At 35.8% G+C, this 18,505-nt stretch overlaps 1 protein-coding gene and 2 pseudogenes across 3 annotated transcripts in view; all 3 read right to left on the bottom strand.

The window, feature by feature from the left end:
* LOC147871719 (uncharacterized) overlaps nt 1–3,724 on the bottom strand; it is an 8,612-nt gene extending 4,888 nt beyond the window's left edge. Inside the window, exons 1-4 of one of the 2 annotated variants that reach the window (XM_087360320.1) lie at nt 3,583–3,724; nt 3,042–3,114; nt 1,110–1,194; nt 802–971 (exon numbers count right to left, since the gene is read on the bottom strand). In XM_087360320.1, coding sequence (XP_087216446.1) covers nt 802–971; nt 1,110–1,194; nt 3,042–3,096 — 310 coding nt within the window. In that variant the 5' untranslated portion in view covers nt 3,097–3,114; nt 3,583–3,724. Of the gene's footprint in view, nt 1–801; nt 972–1,109; nt 1,195–3,041; nt 3,115–3,202; nt 3,344–3,582 lie in introns of those variants that run through there. The other variant, XM_087360319.1, reaches the window with a different exon arrangement.
* On the bottom strand, nt 1,382–1,494 carry LOC147871720 (U5 spliceosomal RNA; annotated as a pseudogene).
* Nucleotides 3,554–18,505, bottom strand: LOC147871718 (X-linked retinitis pigmentosa GTPase regulator-like; annotated as a pseudogene). The gene is made up of 10 exons (XR_015538376.1): nt 18,378–18,505; nt 12,197–12,289; nt 11,777–11,839; nt 10,966–11,118; nt 9,848–10,000; nt 8,353–8,511; nt 7,457–7,578; nt 4,837–4,938; nt 4,212–4,469; nt 3,554–3,746 (listed from the first exon to the last, which is right to left on the bottom strand). The product of XR_015538376.1 is annotated as an X-linked retinitis pigmentosa GTPase regulator-like (transcript).

Genomic DNA, 18,505 nt, shown 5'->3' with positions numbered 1-18,505 from the left:
ATAAACTGCATTTTAAGTATTATTTACTGCTTACTTAAACCTCACAACAATAATGAATTAAATCTTATTATTAAGAAACAGATAAAACATAAACTGCAAGATTTGAGATTCTCAAATTGGCGAGTATGAAGATGGCTGTCTTCCAGGTTGTAGTGCCGTGCTGGTAAACTTTCACCAGAATACACGACGCTACAACGCTGAAGACAGCCATTTTTAATGCTAAAATCCATTCAGAGACACTGGTAAACATCGCACACATTTTAGTGAACAAGGCTTGCAGGCATAACCTTGAAAACATAAAGAAGAAATGTTAAGCTTATTTCAGCAAGCTGATGACAGGATTATAGGAAGAGATGATTCACATATTTCTTAGTGGCACTCACCTAAAGTAAGCAAACTAAAGTTATTATTGGTGTTTTCCCAGAACTGATAATTGTACCATTAGTGTGTTCATTTTTGTGCCTGTGCGTAACAGACATCTTCATGCATATATGTAGACAAAATTTACCAGGAATTAAATTAAATTTACAGCACCTACAATAAGTGCATTGCAATGCACAAAAACAAAAATGATGAACACAACTTCGGACATCTTGTAGGTACAATTATCTGAACCTTATTATGAACCAATAAACAACTTGTCAATAATAACTTTCGCTGATGCATTTTTGGCTTCTTGAAGATCCATACCTCAGACCTGTGAACATACAGCATCACCTATCGGTATTCCTAACCACATCATAGCATACACATTCACAAACACAGCACTCATCGTATACCCAGTGCTATGACTCAACTAACCTGTTTCCTGAAGCTTCAAATATTCTTCTTCTTGTTGTTTGATCACAATACACGTACAGGTGTATGAGCCCTGCTCAGCGAGTCCTCCTTCATAAGATGGAGACGGCCAATTTCGAGACGCACACATCGACTCTAGTGACCTAATGGGGTCGAGTGGGATGTCAGAATTCCTAGCAAACAAAGGGACAGACAGTTATCATGTCAAGACTTCAGATACACCTGGTGGTTTACTTTCATACTTTTACAGGTTCCCTGTGCTGAAGGAAATATTCTCTGTACATCAGAGAGAAGTAATGATGAACACTTACTCTTCGGAAGCAACTAAGATCCTGTCCGAAACTGATCTAGCAGCTGCTTCTGTTGCTTCCTCCGATGACCCTCCATACCCCACACCTGTGAACATACAGCATGTAGAAAGAAAATACAAGCAGTTTTCATCTAGGATTTAAGATGAGCAATGGAATTTGTAACAGTGAATTAATAACGACACAGTAGCGTTTGAGAATAATATTACGTTAGATCCCAAAACTGCACAGTAGTCATTTTTGTCTGACACTCTCAATACAACAAAGTTAAAAAATCAATCAGTAATCCAAATGTAAGAATGAAACAGTATGAATCATATGTTCCCCTCAACAGAAAACTTTAGTAAAAGGTGAAAGATTTATGCGTATTGAAGGGAAACCAGAGTTTTTAAATAAGCTAAATAATGAAGAATAAAAAATTAGATAAAACCCCACGCACTGGGGAAACGTGTAATTATTGACGTTGAAACAAATACGAATTACATGAGTATGAATTACAGAATAATAGCCAAACTGATTTCAAGAAATTCTCTTTCATATTTTATACAATAATAACGAAGACATCACAGTTAAACAACTTTTCTTTTACAACCATAACCAAAAAAGTTAACAGATTTCAAGAATTTCCCTTTCCCACCAGTTGTATTGATTATCAGGGCTAATGAAGGGTAGAAGATGCATAAATAATAAAAAAAAGAGCTAATCCAAACTATTTTGTTTGGTGCATTCACAGAACTTCACAAACTGCTTAACTTTCCTCACACAACAGACCTTCTTTAAGAAACAGTTTGTAATGCTCACTTGTTCTGAAAACTCTTTAGACTCTCCCTCATGACAGCAATGAACTTCACTCTCATTTGTCTCATGGCAGCACTGACTATGTCCACTTCACACGCACCACTCTGAAGCCATTTTTCAGTTCACTGTCAATCTTTTCAAAACTTCTCTTAGCATGCACCATGACATGAACTCTTGATTTCCTGATTTCTTACTAGCTCTGGAGAAAGTTTACCCCATAATCAAACCAGTGATACTGGACTCCCAGAAAACTATGCCCAAAATACGCCATCAGTAGGTCAGCCTGTTATATGGTGTTCTTTCAAGGATGGAATCACTCAATCCCTATCACATACTTTTATTATAAATTCTGTTGCCCATTCTTTGTTCTCAAATTTCCTAAGTACACGAAGCCTTTGTTTTACCGTCAGTAGAATTTTATTATGATTTTCATCCATCTTCTTTAGAACCCCCACCCCCACCCCACAGGCAAGTTGAAGGCCTATTTCACCTGTGCTTATTTAAAAAAGACGTAATGCATGAATATTCCAAACACTCATAATCAGGAGCTTACTGAACAAGTAAGAACCCATAAATTTCTCCTTCAAGTAGATTATGCAATCATAATCTACAAAGTCTACAGATTTCTAGTACTTTCCTTTTGCAACCATGACAGGCCCAATATAGACAAGTTGGTGGGGAGTGGAAATATTCTACTTGAGTGTGCCCTTTGGAATGCAGACAAATCACATATTGGATTAACTGACATTTCATCCTCAAATAGGAATGATCATACCAGACATGGATTACAACTTAACTCAAAGGGCAAGGAGAAGCTTGTGCAACTCACTGCTAATTAGATTAGGTGCAAACTGGATACCTGTAATCACTGATGTAAGATCTAACCCTTCTTTTAGGCTTAAGCCCAAATCTGTCACCAAATACCTGAAAGATGTCTACATCAATGCTAATAAACCAGTTCTAAATTCAGAATACAATCAAGATAACAATTCTGTGGTGCACCATCATAACATAAGAGGACTTTCAAACAAAACTGATCAACTATCAGTGTCCATTAATAATAAATACACACCCTAATCTGTGTTTAACCCAACACCAGAGGTAAAACTTGAAAATGTTACTTTTGGAGGTACTTACTCTGGACGAAATATGGTAAAAGCAGACCAAAAATTACAAATGAAAGATGCAGCATTTCGGGACTCCAGTAAAACTAGAAAGAGAAATATGATTTTGAGACTGGAGAGGTCCTCAGCCTACAGTAGTCTGCTACTGAACATTGACTTGTAATTATACTTCACTTTTTGAGATGAAGAATTGTTTGTTTTATGCCATTCTATAAAACAGCCTTGTTATATTTGTGAACAGAGGGTAGAGTAGCTCGATTCTTCAGTGCTTTTCGTAGCAAGAAACCATCTTAAGCACAGTCTGCTGGATTTGAAAGCTGTGGTGAGCAACTTTCTGTCACAGAGAAACGTCAGAGTAAGTATATATTAACAGTTCTCATGTTGCAATAGCAACCCACGTGCTGAAGAATTTGATTACATTCAAAGACATCCAGAAAACTTTACAGTAGTCATATATATTGTAACTGCATTAAAAATGTTAAAATGATGTGTGTTTATGCTCAGGCAGACGTTTCTATTTTACTATCAAAGACCCATAAATAAAGATACTTGACCTTTATTCTCCTCTGATTTCATTTTTACATCACTGTTGTCCTCTTGATTACCACCATTATCACAGTTACTTCTGTCACCTTCACTTTTACATATCATCAGTACTTTTTATTTCATCATTGACATCTGAATTTTCAGTAACACCCATTGACTTTGAAATAACTTCCTAAAATAAATAATTAAGACCAAATTAAATAAGAACTGTAAATTCAATATACTGTGTACATCTGCACTTGTACGTACTTACTAAACCCACTGTTATGGAGGAAAGCACAGACAGAGCTTTGCAATACAGTGAAACATCAACAGACACAGCTGCATGAACGACATTACTCTTTTAAGAAATGCATGTCCTTGTACACTTTAACCTTTAAAGGCCAAAAGGTACATCATGTCCCATAACACAAATTTGTAAGAGGCCAAATGAGACAATGACGTCCTTTTAATTGTTAAAAGCTTTACGTACTTAGATAAATAGACAACTCATGTACCCGTGCATGCACGCACACACAGAGAGACAATTAATTCTGGTCTCCCCAAAACCATACATGAGAATGATGACAGCTACCACAAAATGTACCACAATCAGATTATTATGGCAGGAATAATTTAAATTTTTCAAATAACGTACCTTTTTACCATTTTTAGGTTTGGCAGACTTTGCTGACATTTCATCATCAATATCATCATCCGCACCACTGCTCTCCTTCCTTCCTGACAAAGCAGACTTCACTTCAAGATCTCTTTCTATCACCATCTCATCCACACGACTACTTAGATCTTCTTGGAAGGATCGAATTGATTCTGTATTGTTATTGGGACTTTGAACTGGAATATGTTGCAAAGGTGGTAATGTATTCCAATTATTGATGGGCCAGACTGAATTCTCCTAAAATTATTAGAAGCTACATTTGCAACTGGTGGTCACTACAAAACAAAATGTGCCAAGGCTCAAAGAGGACTGCCCACTGAACTGGAACATGAGGAATGCTACTTGCATTCAGATACTAACGATTGTAATAATGTCTCTTGAATTTCCAATTCAAACTGAATGGACACTCTGCTAGTCTCACAAAAACGTTACATTCATAGCGATTCATGTGACTGAGGAAATTAGAAGAAATGTTATTAGTGAAACACAAATAAATAAATAAATAAGCCCCTTTTTCAATAGTCACATGTTCTAAATATGGCTCACTGCCTAGCTCTGGTTTAAGTCAAACAAAAATACTCTGAGAAAGAAAACAATGAATTACCTCACTTTCAGATTCAAGTGAATGACTGATGAGGTCTAATCCATTTTCATCATCTTGCCTTGCACTGGCTAAGACCATTGCGTGGCATCCACCACAAGCAACCTACACACAATAAAACAACATTTCACGCTCGGCAATTAATTTTATAATATGAACCTTTACAAACCTTAAAAATGTAAGAAATATATATATATATAATTTATTTATTTATTTAATAAACTTGAAACACTTCTTTATTTACCAAAGCTTTAAACAAATCTTTTGTTGTATCAAAACTGTAAGACCATGGGTACAGCTACCTGTATCAATGATTGCCATAACCATTACTACTCCAACTTCCATGAATTCAAATTTCCTGTTCAATTTAAAAGAAGACAATAACTCATAGTGCATAGGTTCTCAATACGAGGACCTCCAATGTATTTTGTATGGCCTGCATACATTTTTCTAAGACCTGTGTCAAAGTGTGTAATGGAAAACACATCCCTGAGATCAGAGATCATCATGTAATCAGTATTTGGCGTTATCCATTGCTGTGACCAGTTGTTCAGCAACATGAGATGGGATGGCCTATTGGTCTATCATGGGCCAGCAGTTTTCCTCTACTAGAACACTGCCCCCTACCAGGTCATCAATGCCTGACATTACACCAGAATCTCCTGTGGATTTCGGTCTTCACTTTGGTGAGGACATGAATCAGTGCTACACTGCTATCAAGATTCACTGATTTTTATTCTTTCCTGCCTCATTTTCGAATGCATGTAAATTATTTATAATGAAGTACAGTGGCCTGAGCCACATCGGTCCTTGGGCCTACCACGTACTCGCCCCAAAACAAGGCCTAAAAGCTGGGAGTTCTGTATGTGTGTTGTCACCAAGCCTCTGATAAATGTGGGCGCAATTCAAAACAATGTATGTTTATAAGTTGTCAAGGCCATTGTCTGGGGCAAGTACACAGTATGGTCATGAACCAACATGTCTGAGGCCACTATACTTTAATGTGAATAATATGCATGAATATACAAATGAAATGAAAGGACGAGGCCGAGTTCTACAATCCGGATCACAGCCCTAAGCAGGAAACGCAACAACTAATGGAACAGCTAAGGGCCAAATTCCAAACTGCAATTCAGGCACTACAAGACGAACTCCTCAGCACTCACTTGCCAGACCTTCTCCAACAATTTCATTCTCAATATAGGCAAACATAAGAAATTACTCCATGGGATGACTACTAGAAGGCCTGCTTCAAAGTCCACCTCTCCCTCTAGACACTGTGCCCAAAATCTTCAAGCTCCCACATGAAGTCAAGAGAATCACCTCACTGATCACCATCAACAAATCACAATTCCATCCCAACCCACTTCTGCCAAATCCCACCAAACCACCATAAAATCCATCACCATCCAATAATGATTCCATCACTGTCCCATCCATTCCCATCACCACGTCACCCATTCCATCAGGAAACCATAAAAATCCTATCCCAACACATTATCATACCACCAAGAACACTCCATCACCAATACCATACCATCCCATAAACAAACCACCATCACCAACACATTCTATTGCAATTCCATACCATCACAATCAATCTCAATCACCATTCCAACACACTCACATCACCACTTCACCACCCTATCATTATCATAACTGGCTGACATGGAGCTGCCTGGGTTGTATCACATCACCGTCAGAGCCCTTCAGAATAGACAGAGCTGTCTGTTAAGGCATTCAATGAGGCACCTACTTAACCATTGCATCTGGCTGGTATGGAGGCCCTATTATCGCATCTATGTTACCATCATAATGGGCTGGCACTGAAGCATGAATATGGCCATTGTAATGTCGCTGTATACAGAACTCTACATAGTCATTATAGTGGGCCTATATCGAATTTATAAGGGGTTCATATGCAGGTGTACATATCACAATGATATGGGGTTGTTATAAAACCGTCTGTACAGCCATTATAACCAATTGGTTTAGAGGTCTTTACACAGTCATTAAACTGGGCTGGTACGGGGGCATCTGTATTAACCAACGTATTATTGCTGAGACAGATGGTACAAAATGATGATGGTGATGCTAATGAAATGAGGTAGTGATGGGATGGTGATGGTAGGATTTGAGGTTTTCATGGTGATGAGTACAAAGATGGCCCTACTCTGGGTTGTCTGGTAGAAATTTATCAATGTTTCAGAGGTCCTTGCCCTCGTGATGGAGGTAGCAAGGACCTCTGAACCACACAGCACTACAACCCTGAAGACAGCCATCTTCAAGCTAGTAATGGTTGGGATGCTTTTTAGTGATGAAAACTTGCGAGTAGTACATGTAAATTGCAACAGAAATAAACTGGATAGTGAATGATTACTCAAGGAAAAGCAGCATTACATAGCTCAGCACTCAAGAATCTGCATCACTTTAATGACAGATCATCAAAAACCTTTAGACAGGCACATAAACCCATTTATCATTGTCAAAAACTGTCATAAAGATTTGATAAATTTTACTCATTTATGACCTTGTAGCCCGCAAGTGTGAACATGGTCCTTGGTCTCAAAAATGTTTATTGTGCAGAAACAATCTTCAAGTATGTGCATCCACACATTCTTACTTTCTGAACTGTGTATCCCTTGAACTTAGTAACTTTAAATGGAATCAACTGATTGTCGTTGTCTTGTTCACTACAAAGTTTCCCATGTCGACCTTCCCCGCATGTATACAGGCTGCCTGCATCTAAAAGATTAAAACACATTACAGCAGACTCTCAATTGTGTGAGTAAACAGATGATAGGAGAGGAAGGAAGAACAAAAAAATTATATTTTCTACTGACCGATTCACTCTAGTGACATGCATGCACACAACCAAATCACAATTTCAATTATACGTACAAGCCTACTAAAAACCACAAAGGTTTAAAACAGATTTTTACTGTGTACATAACTGAACAAGAAAACGTTTTAATATAAAAAAAAAGTGACTGCTCACACCACAGAATTTTATATGTACATTTACCTTGAAACAGTTTAACATCACATTTTAAACTTTCGAAGTAAAAAGACAAATGATTACTTTTTATGTAAACAACATAAGTGACAACGTATAAATGGCCAAAACATTCATGGCAATAAATAATATTTAAATTGTACAAAATAAAGTTGTAACTGGTGGTTTAGCATTGAGCTGATTTACCCGATACAAAGGTATGAACCGCAAAACCAATTGTAAGTTACATTAAAATACAGTATTTCTCTTCATGTTAAGTGAACATTGTGTCATGTTCTTATAGAGACTTCTGACAATTTCAATGCAACCTGTAGCAATTTGGTCCAATCCCTTTACTTCCAAAGCTTAGTATTAACATCAAAAAGAAGGAATGCAGAGACAATAGATACTGGTGGATGAGCGAGACAAAACTCTTAACATGGCAATGTCATAGGAAGAAGCACAATGTTCATAAAATCAATTTAATTAATGTATGAACGGTCTGCAAAGAAGCAATGTCCCACCTGTTATAAATGCTGTATGGCTTTCACCACATGCCACATCTCTGATCACACAACCTTCTAAACTTGTGACCCTTGTTGGCAGTACACTTTGAGGAACATCTACTCCGAGACCCAGCTGACCATTAAAGTTATTGCCAAATGCAAACACCTCACCACCAGCTGGAAATTGATAATATACTTAGCTTCATGATTCACGACTCTTACACCAATCTGTAACTACAAAACACTTTGTATTCAATTAAACCAATCCAGAGGCAATAAATTTCAAACCCTATCACGTGGTTCAATCATTATTTTGTTTGTAAATGAACTATCAAACCTGTTTATATTTTGGCACCCCATGATCACTATGTTATTTCTTGAACATTTTCATCCATCACCTACAAAAACCACTTGTACTCAAGTGCACCATTTAGATGTGCACACGTCCACAGTCACTTGTTACAAAGAGAGAATTTTATCTCAACTACATTTCTCTACAAAGAATCAACAAACTCTTGAAGCCAAAGTGAGCAGCATCAACCTCACCCGTCAATGCAACCGTGTGATATCCACCACAGAAAACAGATTTTACTGGAATTCCAAGCGTCACTTTCTGAGGAGAGGTAATGTTTGGTAAGGCTGTCGGGCAGTCCTAACTTTCCTGATTCACTTTCTCCACATGTGTATAAAGTGCTGCTTGCTGAAGACATCAAAGATCTCCTAGTACGGAAATAACTGACAAAAAATAAAATAATTATGTTCATATTTTCAGCTTCCATTACATCATTTATGCTACTAACAGACAAGTACGCCATTCAGTAATGTAAAAGTTTATGTAAGGTGAGAATATTCACTTCTAAAAAGTAAGGAATCAGAATTATTTAAAAAAGTTCCTGCTTTCAATTTTTTTGGAAGCTGGTGGAAGAAGTCAGTTACATTCTTGATACTAGCGATCAAACAAATTTACACGCTCAGTTCATCAAGAAACTACCTCTGATTGATCCTAAAGGTTCACTAGTACATTCACAACAGCCCATTGCTGGATCCTATCCTGAGCAAGTTAAATCCAGTCCACAACCTCACACCCTATTTCCATTTGCAAACAGGGACATCAAGCTCTTGAGAGCTACGACAGACTGTCACGTGAATCCCCGATGTTCAGGGCAGAAACCAATCCATGCTCACATGACTAAGACTTCATTACAATTTCCCATAAACTACTATTACTATTACCATATATGGAATGAGATATTACATAAGCTAAACTCTCTACGACTTTCCCTGTTGGAAACTTTCCATAACAAGACTTGAATTCAAACATCTTTGAATGCATTTCAATACTTCATTATGTGCCATATGCAATATCAGATTGACATAAAATATATTGCTTTTGCACGTCTAGAAAACTGTACTTTAAATTCAGTAATTTTTTGAAAAAGTTTGTATATATGCACTTCTTTGACTCATTTATACAAAATTCTATAATTTCTATTACTCAAAGATTCCAACACACCTGTAACAAATGCTGTGTGATAATATCCAAAACTGATGTGAACAATCTGCTGGTCAAAAGGCATTAAAACAGGACTCAAAACACTATCATTTGTTTCTGGGAGCCCAAGCTGACCACCTGAATTGCTACCCCAAACATAAACATGTCCACAAGCTGTAAAAAACAATGTCAAAAACTGGCATCAGCAGTTATAATATTATGAAACAGTACAAATCCTGGCAGAAGTACAATTATTGTGACAAAATACATAAATTTTCTTGATTGCAAATAAAAATGAAACCTTACTATCTTAACATTTTACTTACCTTTTTACCAACCACCAATGGTTGGACAGAAGTTACCTCTTTTGAAGACTTAACAGACATAATTTACCATGAACAGAGGCATCAAAGAAAGAATAAATTGTGACATTTCTAACTTATTTCCACTAAAACTTGTTAAAATTTAGTCAACACAACAGAATTCTAGTTTTGTTGATGTTATATTTACACATTACAGTTTATAACATAACATGAATACAACTGCAAATAAGGTACAGAATGTTGTCGTTGTTTCTGTTACTATGGTAGCAGCAGCAGGTTTTATTTTCTTTTTGAGAAAAACTTTCACTGTATAGAGTTTATACTAAATTTGTCAGCTCTAAGTTTCATACTGTCTCAAGTTTGTAAGCGTTTATTTCAAACATGACTTGTAGAAATTTTTATAATCTTTACACAAAATTTCAGATTCTTACCTCCAATTCTATCAATGAGAAAGGTGATGAAAATTTTCACAAAGACAACATTCTACAAAGGAAATTACCTTAACAAAGGTGCATATTTTATGACACACCATTTCAGGGCCCTATACTACACTACTGTTGCTCTCACATCTAAAATTTGTGTCTGTCATGTTGCTACCACTGATTGTAGGAACGTCCATAAAATTAAAAAGAAAAAAGGGGAGAAAAGAGAAAGAGGCCAAAATATTCAAAAAAGAAGGGAAGAAAGACAACATTGTAATCTCAGAAGCCCACTACTTTCCTTAAAAAAAGGAAATTATTATAACAAAAACTGTAAAATAATAACCACTCATTTAAGACATAAAGAAACATGAAAGTGCACCAAATGAAATCCTACCTGTGAGTGCAGCAGAAGAAATGCATCCTGCTGACAGCCGAATCATTTCATCACGTACACCCAAAACTCTTGTCGGTGCTGAACGATCGGCTACGTCAACAACACCCAACTGTCCGTCACTGTTGCTCCCCCATGAAAATATTTCACCTGAATCTTAGTTATAAAAAAGAGAGTCAGGAAAAATATTTAAATGCATGAACTGACATTTATACAGAATTTGTAGTTTGAGTCCTGGATAGTCTTCACCCGACCACAGACGCAAACACATCACAAAACACAACTTTGACTACAGAACGACTGATCTAAAACATAAAAAACGACGAAGAGTAAAAATAAACAACCTACAAAATGAAAACTACAAAACAAACAAATCAATGATAGTTGCATTATAAAATATACATTAGTTTTAAAGATAAAAATAACGATAAGAACCTGATGATGATACGGTAGTATCGAAACATGTTGTGAAATAAAATAATGAGCGCTAAAATTGTAACATCGTAATAGCGATGAAGAGCGCCAAATTTTAAGTTTTTAAATTTTAACTTTAATAACACCAATTTTAACAACTAAGTTTTGTGTATAGACGGAAATAAGAAATATATATATTATACAGAAATTAAGTTACAAGGTGAAGAGACAAAACTTTTACGTGCACACTGTACTCTTAGAGAAATGTATCACCTCCACCTTCAGATCCTCAAATCTCACAACTTAAGACGTTTATAAACCTTTAAAAAATCAAGTCAAACTTTATTTCACCATTTGTTCACATACAAAGGCTTAATTAATGCAGCACAAACAAACTAACCTGTACTGAGCAATGTGTGTGCTCTTCCACATGCAACATGAGTAGCCTTTTCTGGCTTCAAACCTAAAAATTAATGCACACACAAATATTAGGCATTAAGTAATAATTACATTTTCACGCATAAACACAAAATTACATTTCCAGGAGAGTTAACCTTTTTCATACTATAATAGGTGCTTAAATCCCCAAACTAAAGGCCGCCAGTGCAATGCATTGACAGCTGGCACAAGGTCAATAAAAGTTAAATATGGAATCACAGAGCATCCTCCAAATTACCCATAATTTAAACAGTTGTAAATAAAATGGTTCTGCAATATAATCTGAGAAAGACTGGGTCAGTCTTTCATTACAGATGCTGTAATACAGGTGTAATATTTTCAGTAAAACATTTCAATTCAGTGCAGGCAATGATGCACTTACTCTTCACACAGCTTGGCTTCACAGTAACATTCTTGTGACCGAGACCAAGTTGTCCATAATCGTTATTCCCAAACACAGACACTCTTCCTTTCTCTGGAATTCAAACAAAATTCTACAAATATTCATCAGTCACACATCATTAATAAAACTTCCAAGTCAAATACTATATGAAATAAAAATAGCACCTCTAATAGTATTCTTAGTGTCTCTGGGGCATATCTATATTCATGTATATTGCCAGCCTGCTAATGGACCATATACTGAGCCAGTTCAATCCAGTCAACATCCTCAGTTTCTTTAAAATCCATTTTAATATTATCATCTATATATAACTGGCTCAGTATATGGTCCAGTACATAAATATAGAAAAACCCCATAGACCCTAATAAGCAGAGTGTAGGACAGGTCATAGAATAGCACATTTTATTATAAGAACATAAAATAAATTTAAAAGGTGTCCCACTATATGTCATGTAGGTGCTTGAGGGGGAAGGAGGTATAGCTCCTACTCATTCTTAACCTCGGCACTAGACAGGGTAAGTGGTCAGCATCACACCCCAGCTGTGCTTCACCCCTGGAAAAAGACCCCCGTACCCATTAGATAAGAGGCTGGGTGAACCCCGGAGCCGGTCTAGTCTCAAAGGCTGCCCCTGTCACAGATTGAACCCCGGTAGTACAGTCCGTAGTCAGTCACTATTCTGGCTGAACTACCCCAACTCACTTATTATAAGAACACACACTAACATACTAAATGACATAACAATAACATTATTTTGGTTTGCATATCAATTTTACCTATTTGAAGATGGCTGCATTTTCACTGCACTGAAAAATATGTTTTATCACAATACACAATTTACATATCTACAAAATAACATGCACGTATACATGTTTTACATGACAATAAACCATTCGGTTCCTCAAAACAAAACTTTCTGCCTCTCAACAATTTTTGAGAAAGTTATATGCAAGAGAGCAAATAAATTCTTAAACTCAAACAACATCCTTGTCGAGGAGCAATTTGGATTTAGAAAAAATCTCTCAACAGAAAAGGCTCTATTTAGTTTCACTAATGAAATTGTATGTGCCCTTAACAATAAAATCCATGTGGGTGGAATATCTTGTGACCTAGCCAAGGCATTTGATTGTGTAAACCATGAAATATTACTAATGAAATTGATATTTTATGGAATTCGAGGTATAAATCCTACCTAAATAATAGAAGGCAGAGAGTAGAAATTAAAAGCCGCCATACCAATCATAATACCTATTCAGAATGGGGTATCATAAATCACGGAGTGCCACAAGGTTCAGTTCTTGGGCCCTTACTTTTCCTCATATAAATCAATGACCTGCCGGCAACTGTGACCTCTACATCCAAACCTATTCTTTTTGCTGATGATACAAGTATCATTATTGCACACCAAGAATTGATCTATCTTGAAAATATCATGAATGATGTCTTTGCCAACATAAATAAATGGTTTAGAGCTAACAAACTGGCACTAAATTTTGAAAAAACAAACTTCATAAAATTTGTTATTAAGCACAAGACATATCCTAGATTAAATATAGGTTTTGAAGAAAAATTAACTGTGGAAGTTGAAACAAACAAATTCCTTGGCTTACAAGTCGACAGTACCTTAAATTGGAAGAAACACATTGAATACATTATTCCCAAATTAAGCTCTGCATGCTTTGCCATGAGAACAGTCGTACCACTCATGACAATAGATACTTTAAAGCTAGTTTACTTTGCATACTTTCACTCTGTATTGTCATATGGATTAATCTTCTGGGGAAATTCAACAGACAGTAATAAAGTTTTTTACATGCAAAAGAAAATAATTAGAATAATGGCCGGTGTCAAAAGCAGGGTATCTTGTAGAAAATTATTTCGTAAATTTAACATACTTCCACTTGCAAGTGAATTTATACTCTGCTTGCTATCATTTGTGGTGGAAAACATGGATAAATTTAAAAGAAATACAGATGTACATAATTTAAATACAAGACGTAAACATGATCTCTATGTGCCAAATAATAACTTTACTAAATATCAGAAAGGAGTGTACTATACAGGTATCAAGTTGTTTAATAATCTTCCACCAACAATTAAAAGTCTAAATTATGATATAAAGGTATTCAAGCTTGCATTGAAAGATTACCTCTTTACTCACTCCTTCTATTCTGTAGATGATTTCATCTCTGCTGAAAATGTTTAAGCTTTATATCCATAATCTACGTATATGTAAAGCAAGTTTTGTATTTATATTTAAAATTCTGAGGTTTATATATATTAATTTGTAAAATTATTTTTCATACTTGTATTGCAGAATCTGAAATTTATGTACATTGATATGTGAAATACGTTCTTGTACTTGTGTTGAAAGTTCTGAAGTGTATGTACATTGTATGAAATGACATGTTCTACATCCTTTGGTTGAGTCCTAAGAAGGATATATGGAATGTAAATAAACTCTACTCTACTCTACTCTACTCAGGCAAAATGCAACAAAGAAATGAAGTTTTGCCATAACCATTCTGCAACAGAAGTCAAACATTCTTATCAAGTATTCTGAATAGTAACGAAACGCAAATGGATTTGTATGACATATTGAAAATAAAAAAATGTCCGTGCATATACACAGTGAGTCAGAAGTATGTTTACAAACTTCGTGTTCCAGGATCAAAAATAACGGAAAATGTTCCTATGAACATGGGGTCGCAAATGTTTCATTTTCGAAATAATAGCCAAAAATAATTTTCAACAGATGCTCAAAAGTTTTCCCTCCATTTTCCACACATACACGAGCACGACGTACACAAGATTGACGGATTCGTTCGTACACGCCAGGGTTTCCTCGAATCATCTGGCACGCATTCTACACACATTCCCAATCTTCAGTAAAAGGCAAAAGATTTATGCGAATATCAAGGGAAACCTGAGTTTTTAAATAAGCTAAATAATGTAGAATAAAAAATTAGATAAAACCCCAAGCATTTGGGAAATGTGTGATTATTGACGTTGAAAGAAATAAGAGTATAATGAAATAACAGTATGTAACGACGCCATGCTGCAGAATTCCGCCCCAAAACATGTAATGACACACACCCTACCACTTACAATCTGGTACCTTGAAACAGTGGGGTGCTTCCTCAAGTATAAACTTTAACCTTTTGCAGCTGAAACTCGTGCAAATAATATTTAAAAATCAACTTTCTTTTTCTAACAAAAAACAGCCTAATCAACTGGTGAATGCTCTTTAGCAAAATTATCAATGCTGATCAGCCTGCAAACTAGTATACCAATTCATCAATGAAGATGAACATGACAAAAATTTAAACCAATGGCAATGGTATATCACCTACGATAGATGTGACAGACATTAAGAGTGTCCCAAGTTACATCTGTCATTTCCATACGGTTATCTCTGCACGAATATCATAAAATGTAAATGTTGTGCATTGAGGGAATTTCTATAAAAGCCCATATTATATTGGACCAAATTGTATCCTTGTATTTAAATACGTGCTCAAAAGCTGTCATTACAATAAAAAAGTCATTCAAATTCTGAATGAAAGTTCTGTAACAAGTGAATAATATGGGCATGTGAATTCTTGCAAAGCAGAAGCAATCTCCTGACCAGCACATCAACATCCAGTCACAATCCCTGCAAGATTTCAACACTGGTATAGTGAAGATAGTTTCAACAAATGTTCTCAAACAAAATGAACAACAGCAAGACCAGCAACGAACATTCACATAAAAGACACACTGCACCTTAAATTCATGGGCAAGGTCTGTGTTGGAAAAGCTGGCAAACAAATCAAAAGAAAACACAAGATACACACACAGATTTCAAACTCGACGTAACATTTGGGTTGTGGGGCTTCCATAAAAATAAATCTGTAACAGGCACAGTATCTTCACTCTCAGTCTGAAGCCATTTTTCAGTTCACTGTCAATCTTTTCAAAACTTCTCATAGCACGCACCATGACATGAACTTTTGATTTCCTCATTTCTTACTAACTCTGGAGAAAGTTTCCCCATAATCAAACCAGTGTTACTGGACTCCCAGAAAACTATGCCCAAAATACGCCATCAGTAGGTCAGCCTGGTATATGGTGTTCTTTCAAGGATGGAATCACTCAATCCCTATCACATACTTTTATTATAAATTCTGTTGCCCATTTTCTGTTCTCAAATTTCCTAAGTACACGAAGCCTTTGTTTTACTGTCAGTAGAATTTTATTATGATTTTCATCCACCTTCTTTAGAACCCCCACCCCCACCCCACAAGTAAGTTGAAGGCCTATTTCACCTGTGCTTATTTAAAAAATTAGTAATGCATGAATATTCCAAACACTCATAATCAGGAGCTTACTGAACAAGTAAGAACCCATAAATTTCTCTTTCATGACATTATGCAATCATAATGTACAAAGTCTACAGATTTCTAGTACTTTCCTTTTGCAACCATGACAGGCCCAATATAGACAAGTTGGTGGGGAGTGGAAATATTCTACTTGAGTGTGCGCTTTGGAATGCAGACAAATCACATATTGGATTAACTGACAATTCATCCTGAAATAGGAATGATCATACCAGACACGGATTACAACTTAATTCAGAAGGCAAGTAGAAGCTTGTGCAACTCACTGCTAATTAGATTAGGTGCAAACTGGATACCTGTAATCACTGATGTAAGATCTAACCCTTCTTTTAGGCTTAAGCCCAAATCTGTCACCAAATACCTGAAAGATGTCTACATCAATGCTAATAAACCAGTTCTAAATTCAGAATACAATCAAGATAACAATTCTGTGGTGCACCATCATAACATAAGAGGACTTTCAAACAAAACTGATCAACTATCAGTGTCCATTAATAATAAACACACACCCTAATCTGTGTTTAACCCAACACCAGAGGTAAAACTTGAAAATGTTACTTTTGGAAGTACTTACTCTAGATGAAATATGGTAAAAGAAGGTGCAAGTATTATTGCCAAAAAGAACCTAAAATTTAATTAGATAAATGTATTGTGTCACTAAAATAACAAGAAATAGACGCTGCATTGTGCAATTGGAATCTAAACATTCCAACATATATGTCCTAGCTATATATAGAGCCCCCACTGGCAATGCTGACTTTCCTAAACAAGTTACAAAGCATTATAAATTATCTTTATAAACCTACAGCACAACATCGTCAACTGTGGTCCCATTATCATCAATACAAATTATCTTATTGAAAGTCACCATAAAAATGTGTAAAATGATCGACTAGCATCTTCCAATGTCATGGCAATAGTTAATTTCCCCATAAGAATCCAAAATTACTCCATCTGATCACGATGTATGACTTCTAGTAATATTAATAATAAAAAAGTCGATCTCCAGTTATCATAAGTACAGAATATCAATCAGACTCAGAAATGAAGACACTATTAAAGAATGTATAACACATCGAATGAAAATTGGCACTCAGTATTAAACAGCCTTGATGTAGATTCAAAATTAAACACATTCCTAAATAATCTCTTAAAAATGTATAAGCAAGTTTCACCACCAAAACAGTGATAAAATATCTGAAAAGAATGACTGGATCACAAAGATAAAAAAAGATTACCTAATTTGTCAATAGTGGAACAACCAAGTAATGAAAATTCACTGCACGAAATATTACAAGATACTTACTTTCTCGAGGTCTAAATCAGATTAAATGTGACAACCAGACTAAACAGCCTCGAGCAAAAAAACAAAATAAAAGCAGTCTGGAAAACATGAAAGAAATAAATCAGGGAAACATTCTACAGAAATATTGACCTCATTAATAAAGATAAATGATAATGTAATAAAAAATATTAAGCTCTTAGCAAATTATTTCAATATTTCTTAACAAATACAGAAAAGATTAATAATCACGCTACAAAACAGAAGCAGAAGTCACAACAAAATATCTTAGTCAAACAATCCCAAACACACGAAGTAGAATGATGGCGCCATCGTCGTCGCGACCAGAGATGACATTATCAGAAACGCAGAGAAAACCTACTCTTGTCAGCACTCCATTTCCACATCTACGAGCACACTTACAACGTATACCATTATTCGCGAGACTGTATTCAAACGTTCAACAGTCGACATACAAAGTACATCTCCACGATGCATTACCTTGATTTTCGCTTCTACGTTCTTTGGTCACCATACTCGAATACGTCACAAGATTTCGTAAAAGCATTCATAGCACGGACACATCATCAACAACACGAAGCTAAGAGTGCACGTGGTTTACGATAGCA

This window comes from Zootermopsis nevadensis, unplaced genomic scaffold (genome assembly GCF_977971745.1).
Source record: "Zootermopsis nevadensis isolate Lab colony 2312 unplaced genomic scaffold, Znev_1.0 Znev_ptg000042l, whole genome shotgun sequence".
In the NCBI taxonomy this organism is placed as follows: Eukaryota; Metazoa; Arthropoda; class Insecta; order Blattodea; family Termopsidae; genus Zootermopsis; species Zootermopsis nevadensis.
This window is presented reverse-complemented; position numbering and strand designations above follow the sequence as displayed.